The sequence below is a fragment of the Necator americanus genome, chromosome I, assembly GCF_031761385.1.
Source record: "Necator americanus strain Aroian chromosome I, whole genome shotgun sequence".
In the NCBI taxonomy this organism is placed as follows: Eukaryota; Metazoa; Nematoda; class Chromadorea; order Rhabditida; family Ancylostomatidae; genus Necator; species Necator americanus.
Genome location: NC_087371.1, coordinates 7816645 through 7825839, shown reverse-complemented (window position 1 = coordinate 7825839; position 9195 = coordinate 7816645). Strand labels below are relative to the sequence as shown.

Below are 9195 nucleotides of genomic sequence, written 5' to 3'. Positions count from 1 at the left end.
AATGTTACGAAAGCTTAAGATCGTTGATAGTGGGTATGATTTGGACGTCTCAGGGATTGGCAGCTCGTGTGATGTTGTCGCCAGTGTCCCCATTGGGTGTGTAGCTCCGCCCAACGCCCGTGCCTGATCTCGTTCGCGCACGTGACGAAGAGAGTATGTGTTGCGAAGACATGGAAAAGAGACATCCAAAAACGGATAAGTTATGTTTTCTCCTTTTACGAAGGTGTGGTGGCGAAGTGCGTAGATTTGCTATAGTGTTGCAGGGAAAAGGACGCAAAAGTGAAAATGATGTAAAATGTCTACAGTGAGCGCAAACCTTCTCCCAATTCCCGATTCTGGAATAGAATCGCGGAGGGCAGGAGATGCGTTAGAGATGAGGGAAATAAATGTACGATAGGACACTTGAAATGTTATCAATCAGGGTTATCATCTTCTCAAATGGATTGACGCCAATTAATCAACCAAGCGAGGGATAAGACGTTCGTGTAACATTCAGCAGTGTCCATACAGACGCAGTTGAACTTCACCATTTTTTTCATATATATGTACATGTATTTGTAAACGAAGAAGACTGAATTATCGACGTTATCTGAATTATCGAGTGAAGCAGTTTCCTTTGAAAGGGGGATGAATCCTCATTAAAAAGATAAAGTCACTGGCGTATCAATCCACGTAGGCTGCGCCAACGCGTTTTACTGGAATTCGTAATCATTGAGGTTTTGGAACGCGTGTTGACCTATACAATGACTTGCGGGGCCAGCCGATGGTCAAGTCAGTGCATTTAGCCTCTCAGACAAGTCTGGTACCAATTTATCGACTCTGGAGGGATGAAAGGCTTGGTTTGCACCAGGGCGGTTTCGAACCCTTGACCGTATGGCTACAACGGACCTCTGACCGACTGCGCCACACCCGCTCTCCAATCCTTATTTTCACAAAAAAATTGTACGAAGTGAGAGACGAAAATCGGTCTTTGAGCTTTTGTTCTTCAGTGTATTGAGGAAATTCAAAAACTTCCGTAGTGGTATGAAGTGACTTGTTCGCTCATTTGTGAGTTAGCCTCCAGGCGTGTTAGAACTTCGTTTTTTTTTTCCATGCCTCTCCTTAGACAAGTTTGTTCGCTTGAACAACTTATTCATTCACAGTGCAAAATTTGGGAAATGGATAGCACACTTGTATTTCCACTGTGTAATATAGTTGTGCATTCAGTTATGTGCCACCGAAGGCTGCAGCAGATGTGGAGGAATGGCTTTGTGAGGACAAGCCAATGATAGAAGAGGAGCTGAACAAGCAAAATAATCTTCTTATGTATTTGCACCGTCAGGTAGTTTTTTGGACGTATTAACAGCTAAGAAAAGCTTAGGAAATTAAACAAGTAAAAGGCAAACTTAAATATAGTCGGGTTAAAAAGGTGCAGTTGCGCTCGAAGCGGCGCAGTGGAGCTAGGGAATGTGATCGAGTTGGTTCCATCGCAAAATGCAACGATTAGTCGTTTTGATCTCAGTATATATCGGTTTTCCTTTGATAAAATATCTTAACTGGCCGATTTTTTTGTGTTTCTATTTATTCTGTTTCTTCCATTTTTAGTTCATGTTGTTGTAAGCAAGACATAGGTATTCCACTGCACTGCTGTGTGCCTAATTCTTTCAACAATTTTTCACTACCGTATATTCACATCTTTTTTCCTTTTATTTTGGAATATTTGATCAGAGTTATATAGTTTTCACACTGTAATGGCTACGTCTTACTAATAACTTCAAGTTTAGTTGGCTCCGTACTCTTCTTCTGTTTAGCTCTAACAATGCATCTTTAGAGTTGTCCAGCCAAGTTTATAAACGCTCGCGTTTTTAAGCCCACGCCGCTTAATTAGTGGATCGTTCTTAGAGAAAAATCAGGGAGTTGGGAAACTATTAATCTATTCCACTTTCAAGATGGGCGAAATTACAAAATTTACGTATGTTTTGGACTTTTCCATCAGAATATTTTGAGAATCCACCTAAGAAAGGGAATATTTTAACCCTCTGTCTAAATATGCAGTTTTTTTTTAAAGTTAGCATCCTTTTTCCGAAAGGAGAAAACTTGCTAAATTTTTTTGTTTATTGGTGAGTGAAAAAGAGCTTTTTTTTGAACAACTCCTAATAATTCAGCTCATACTCAGTGCAATACAGTCCGGTTCTAATTATTTTGTTGGCAAGAATCTTCTATATCAGAATCCATATTTGAATTTTCCACTCTTTTCCTTTTTTGTTTTGAAAAGTTTGCATGAAGAAAAGATGCGAAGAATTCTGTCAATATTGTCATTTGTCGATCGGAGGTTCAAATCCGCTCTACTGTTCACCAGGCCTTTCATCCCTCCGGGGTCCCTCGGGATAAATTGGTACCAGACCTGTCTGGGAGGATAAAAAGCACTGACCTGACACGTCGGCTAGCCTCCGCAAGTCATTGGATAGGCCATTTACACGTTCGTGAACCTCAAACGATTCTGAATTGAAGTGAACGTGGGGCGCATCCCAAGCAGATTGATTAATGCCAGAAACTTTAACTTTATTTATTGTCATTTTTATGCCATCACAGTTCCAAAAGGACAAGGAGGAAAAGATTTCCATTGGAGAATCCTCCTACAAAAGTCATTGTAGATCTTTCTCTAAAGCGCCCTCTGAACGAAGAAATAACAACTTTTAGCAACGATGTTTCATAATGCTAATCGAGTTATTGTTACTTGGGTTTTTCAACGTTTCGGAGAAGTGGAACTTATTGTGAAGATTTCTGAAAGTTGCCGACCAAAAAAAAAAAGAAGAAAACTACTTAAAGAGATGTTACCAAGATTTTTAGAGAAGTTGGTAGCAATGCACATTCAACCATTCCATTTACAAAAAAGAAATCTATCTCAATTTTCAAATTATTCGTGTGTTTCCCATGACTGTCTGAACGTCGTGTGTGAGTGTGTGTGTTCCTGTAAGAAACCATTGGTCATCCGTGAAGAATAACTATCCGAATCTCCTTTCCTTTCCTTTCTATGGTTTTTCGTTATTTTTGTGTAATATTCTTATGAAAACCTAACGGTTTATCGAATGATCTTCTACGAAACACTCCACCAGCCCAAAAATGAAGTGGAACGGTCTTGAAAGAAATCTTTGAAAATTTACTCAGATCTGAACATCGATCGGTTGAATGTAGACTGCCATTCTTCTGTCTAAGAATCTTGACATCAATTCTTTCATTAGTTTCCTTTGATCGCTCAGTCTAACTTCACACTTCTCGAAACGGTTACATATGCTAGCAGTAACGCTTGGATAAACTTTATAACAGACAACATTTTCTCTTGTTTGTGCCGAAGAAAACGGCCTTGACAATTAGTTCTTACACAAATAGAGCAGTTTCTTGCTTTTTATCCATATCTAGAACAAAGAAATTTGACAAGAAGTTGTAGAACATGATAAAAAAAACATCAAGAAAGGAAAAGTAATGGAAACAACACAGGGACTGTTGCTAAACGTATTTTTACGCTATTTTCAATTCATTTTGGAACAGCAAATTTTCTTCCGTAATTTCTCCTTTCTGTAAACAGAAATGCGTTTTTTTAGATCACTTCCGGCCATGTGTGCCAGATTTAACCGAAATAAAATGAAAAATCAGGACAAAAACTGGAAGAGAAAAAAGTGCAGAAGTTTTTGTCCTCCACTATATATCATCATGTATAATAACGGGTTTATTCTGTCACGTGTGTGTGTGTGTGTGTGTGTGTGTCTGTCTGTCTGTCTGTCTGTCTGTCTGTCTGTCTGTCAAAGGGGGGTGCGAAGGGTCCACTGGCGTCAGATAGCTATAAAGTGGGGTGCGACGGGACACAGGGCGTCGGGCTGGTGCGTCGGCGCCAGATGCCTACAGAAGGGGTTGCGACGGGTCCACTGGCGTCGGATTCGTGCGTCGGCGCCAGATACCTATAGAAGAATTCCTGTGTCATGGTGTAGAAGTATAGCGCAGTAACTTTGTGTGCATGTCGAAAAAGGTAAATGGGACGTTGCAAACTTTTTATAGTTGTATCCGCTTTCCGCGTTGCTTTCCACCTCTACGACTCCTCCGTTCCTCAGAAAGTGAAAACACGCGTGCAAACGGCTGTTTAAATAGTAGCAAGCTGTTTCTATGCTCTGACGTGGAACGCTATCATTATCATTAGGATGTTTTTCACGTCATTTTTTGCCAGAACATCACTGTTTGATAACTGTGAGGGAGGCGCAAGAGGAAAACCCATACTTCGAGCAGTACTTTCAATGCGTATCTACACTGTGTTGGGAATGAAGGTTTGTTTGAAGCTTAGGTTTGAATATTCTCCAAATGGCCGCGTTTAAAAAAAAAACTATGAAATCTTCCGCCTTTATTTATAATAAAAAAAAAAAGAAAAACGTTGTTACAACAACACAAATCTAATTTCAGAGAATTAAGAGAGAAAGAGAATGAATAAACTACTATTAATTTTCATTGATCGTAGAACTGAAGCGCGTTATAGAAAGTCTGAATTTTTGCGGGTTGTTTTGATTTTTATATATATATATATATATATATATATATCAGTCTGAACTGAAATCTTCCATACCTTTATTTATATATATCATATGAAAAAGGAATAATATTATATAAAAAAAGGGCTTATTCTGTCACGTGTGTTGTAGAACAACACAAATCTAATTTTTGCTCACGTAGAAGGCTATAAAATGGGGTGCGACGGGTCCAACGGCGTCGAAATGGTGCGTGATAACTTCGTGTGCAAGACCCAAAAGATAGATGAGATGGTCGCAGCCGTTTCATAGCCGTAGCTATTTTTTTCCCCTTCTAATTCCTTCATTGATCCCTCAAGTTGGTACCATGCTGTTCTCAGAAAGTGGAAACCCGTATGCAAACGACTGCTTAAATAGTAGCAAGATGTTTATGTGATCTAACGTGGAACGTTATCTTTATCAGCAAGATGACATTTTTCACGTCATTTTATGTCAGAACATCACTCTTTGATAACTGTTTATAGATTTGATATCTATGCATCAATATATATATATATATATATTAACATATTATATATATATATATTAACATGTATATACATATATACATATATACATATATATATATATATATATATATATATATATATATATATATATATATTAACAAGCGTATTATCAGATAACTACCGTTTCGGATGCTGGTGGAGATGCATCTTTCTTGGAATCACAACTATGGCGTGTTCAAAGCGCAATTACAGCTCTGAAAAGGCGAATGAAGGTAAAGAAGTGTTCTCTACGAACATTTTTTTCGCTTCTAACGTTTGAACTGTGGCGACCAAAGTTTAGTGATGGAACGTATCTGGTATATTTGGAAAGTTCGTTTCTCTTTTAATGAAGTCAGACCGCAGTCTTATTTTGAGGACTTTACCATTCGTGATTTTCTCAAATCTTTAAAATTGAATAACGCTTCCTTTGAAGTTTGATATATTTCACTGTTCAGGAGTCAGAGCAGCTGACACCTACCCTCGTTTTGAAAGAGAACATTTAGGAGGTTATTTGCAAACTTCCATACCGATCAGACTTTGTTTCTTCGAACTATCAGCTCTTTCAGTCGCACAAAAGCGGTCGTTCCGGGAAAAATTGAGATATAGCAACGAAATGAAGTATTTCTAAACTCACATATACCCTTAACGATTTCATAGTTTTTAGTCACACTTTGATCATCCTTCGATGTGTGAATATCTATCACAGTGTTTATTCTCTCTGGGTGGGTTACAGTTTCCTTGGACGAGAAGGTGGGAGGCTAAAACTCAACGAATAAGTAGAGAGCGACCGTGGCCGTGGCCGTTTCGGCAACTCTCCGCCAACTCGAGTGCGTTGATTAGGAAACAGTCCCTGCTCCCCATACCTTGCTCCATCAGACTACCACTTGCTCTTAAGCATCCCCTTAAGGAAGAACTTTTTCAGTTCTTCGTCAATCTCAAGTTGAGCTGTTGACTTGTTCTTTGAGTTTCAGCCTTCAGCTTCTCGATCCAACGAATTGTAAATTTTAGTGAGTTTGAAGTAGAGTTGTGAATGGTTTCAGAGATTTCTTTTCAACTTAGTTCTCGTCTAAAATTAGTTCTTTGAACTTAATTCTTTTAGTATCTTCTACAGTACCGTTGCAAATGTCTCTTCACTTTTTGTTGTAAACTGTGACAAACGATCTCTTGAATACTTCTGTTGACCGGTACAATTAATGATGAAGGTGACAACACCCAAACGTTAGTTGAAATAACGACTGTTAACAATCTTGGGTATTGCTTGATATTGTCAATCGTGTACAATTAAATATAATGAAATGGCGAGGGTACGATTTCGAGCAAAAAAAAAAAACGGTGCGGATCATTTCGGACAATGGACTGCCGAGAAAACATCGATGCTGTGCTGTGATGAGCTTAGAAAAGGGGTATAAACGGATTTCATTCGGAACCAAGTAATGTCTTTTCCATCTGTGTAAAGAATACACCTCATCGAAAATCATTCTTTATTGGAGTGCAAAATCTAACATCATCAACTGATTGAGGCGGTGGCTGAACCGACGCCATCCATCACAAGACCATCGTCCGCTGAGCAGCCGTGTATGGAAATGTTCGAAGAGAAACAGTTGATGGCTGTACAAAGTATGCTAAGGTATAACCGTGTTTTTTTTTGTATTGTGCGCAGAGAACGAAGTTGTATATTGCTTTTTCCAGACAGGACCTTCTTGAAGAGAAACGCCGGATAGCTCGCCTTTGTTGGAAAATGCATGGTAGAGGGATAAGTTGTAGCCAACCGGTAACATCTATGTGTAACCATTCAGCAAAGGAAGCACCCAACATGAATATTGTGGAATCTGAAGAGGTTGGCGTTTGAAATTTTCTTTGCACGAGTTGCCTATTTTGAGAAAGGATTGCTGAATCCACATTGTATGCGTTAACCATTTTTAACTGATTCACCTTTCTTGTATCTTGGGTAAAGAACGGGAGAATTCGCCACATAATCGTTTTAAACGTATTTATGTTCTGTTGTTATGTCAACGAGGCTTTGGTGAAGCTTTATTATTGTTCTTACTTTATTTATGTTTCAACAAACTCGTCTTTATCAAAGGCCTGAATATGGTTCGAAGTCTTTGATTCCATGCATATCTTATCAAACGCAGATTGTCTAACGTGCGGTTCCTTAACGCTGTCCAGTCATCTGTTCTCAAGGATGCTGCACGGTGACTAAATCTCATTAGTTTTGAATGAATCTGTGAGTAGGCGGTGGTTCACCATCCCTCTGGGTGATACTGGTCAATTCGATTCTTTTTCGAAATTCTTGCATAATGTGTTCAGAACGATATCGAGGCTTCCCAAGGAAAAAAGGGGAGTTTGATGGGATATAGACAGAATCAAAGACTTCGAATCATTTTCAGGCCTTCGATAAAGGGGAAGTTGTCGAAACGTCAGAACAATAATAACGTTTCACCAAAGCTTCGTTGACATAACAAGAAAACATAAATACAGTTCGCAATGCCGAGATTTCAAGAAGTGATGACTTGCATTGTTTGAAATGTGTTGCTTGAACATGTGTTACTTATTCAATAATCTATTAAGTACTCTTCGACAGATACTTTCATAGAATTCGAATAATTTCTCTGACAAAATATACTTGTTCCTCTCTATATGGTGCGTAGAGTAGCCAGAGTTCAGTTAGTCCAAAGCTTCACTTCCATTTACTTTTTTTATCGCGTAAGGTTTTAAGCACGGGCGGGTGTAGTGTAGCGGTTAGAGGTTCCCCTTACTTCGCTAGGTTCGAATCCGCCCTAGTGCTAAACAAGCCTTTCATCCTTCCGGGGTCGATCAATTGGTATCACACTTGTCTGGGAGGATAGAAGCACTGGCTTGACACATCGGCCAGCCACTGCAAGTCATTCGTATAGGCCAGATACACGTTCGTAAACCTCAAACGATTCTGAATTGAAGTGAACGTGGGGCGCACCCCAAGCGGATTGACTAACGCCAGAAACTTTAAACTTTAACTTTAAGGTTTTAAGCAAGTTATTCTTTCGCAGATATTTGCACTCAAATCGCATCCGATACATATATTTTTTTATGATAATTAAAAAAATGTAAACCATAGAATATGATTACAGGAAACAGCACTCTCGACGACTAATCGCCTAATTTAAGAATTCGTTTGTGGAACTTACATTAATTTTTATGAGCTTGCTGAATATTAATGAGGGTGAAATAGTGTAGAACTTCCGAGTGATAATTTTCCTAAGCTATTGGACTATTTATTTTGTTTTTTGTTAGGTCTGGCAGGAACGTTGTTTACTAGAAGAGGCAGCCAGAGCTGCCCTAACAACGGAGATCATTCGCCTGCGGAACGAGTGTGCGTCATTGCGGGCAAAGATCGAGTGCGCTGGTCAAAGTAAGATGTTTGTAAGCACGAGATTTTAGTGAGTATTTATGTATGTATATGTTGTAGTATTTAAGTATGATTTGATGCTGTTATCTGAATTACCAGTATTTGTTTTCATGTGATCTATGTGTTACGCTGCCTGCTCTATGTGTTAGTAATGTTTTGGCATGCGCTGGCGTCGCTTTTTGGTGTCTACGAATTAATGACTATGTCACCGCCTTCAGCAACAGCAGTAGTCGTCAGATACGTAGAGATGTTGAAAGGCGCTGGCGCTGGTTCTGTTGGCACCCTGAGATGTGCCTTTTTTGAGGATGTGGCGTTTTTCGAAGCATGAGAATGTATATATAACTACTTGTCGATCCATGTAATAGTTTTGCATCGCTGAATTAATTGGATTTTACAGAAGTATGCTTGGATAAAAAGGTTCCGATTTAAGCGCTGACTATGACAGACTGTTTATTATAACGAAATTCCAGAACCAACAAGGCGAATCTAACGACGTTAGATAGGTGCGTTAGCGTGATGAATCGCAAAGCGATAAAACGAGGTGAGACGAGTTTCATGGCCCCGAATTGGTGCTCCAGAAAAGGGTCAGAAGGCGATAGAATAGGAAGGGACGCGTCCTACGGCGTGAAGTTTGTGCGCCTTCACCAGAGTGCGTTCAGGTGATACTGATGCGATCGGAAGAGGTGGTAGTCGCTCCGGGCCAGGCCCGAGCTGTACGGTGGGTGCGGTAGAACTTCCCATCCGAGCTCAGGAAATTTCTGGGAAGTCT

The 9195-nt window shown here is 39.5% G+C and overlaps 1 protein-coding gene across 3 annotated transcripts; it reads left to right on the top strand.

The window, feature by feature from the left end:
- Position 1: 1 nt before the first annotated feature.
- On the top strand, positions 2 to 8754 carry RB195_004825 (uncharacterized protein; the record flags this gene model as incomplete). Of its 3 annotated transcripts, XM_064182848.1 has the most annotated exons (8): positions 2 to 96; positions 1207 to 1321; positions 5173 to 5271; positions 6559 to 6665; positions 6728 to 6783; positions 6835 to 6875; positions 8312 to 8429; positions 8645 to 8754. In XM_064182848.1, 8 exons carry the CDS (start codon positions 2 to 4, stop codon positions 8752 to 8754), a joined length of 741 nt encoding a protein of 246 aa, XP_064034113.1. The 3 variants fall into 3 exon arrangements, with proteins under 3 accessions (XP_064034113.1, XP_064034115.1, XP_064034114.1); XM_064182846.1 differs by lacking the exons at positions 2 to 96; positions 1207 to 1321; positions 8645 to 8754 and adding an exon at positions 4266 to 4295 and having other exon boundaries at positions 6728 to 6875; positions 8312 to 8458; XM_064182847.1 differs by lacking the exons at positions 5173 to 5271; positions 6559 to 6665; positions 6728 to 6783; ... (1 more) ...; positions 8312 to 8429; positions 8645 to 8754 and adding an exon at positions 4199 to 4213.
- Between the last annotated feature and the right edge of the window lie 441 nt (positions 8755 to 9195).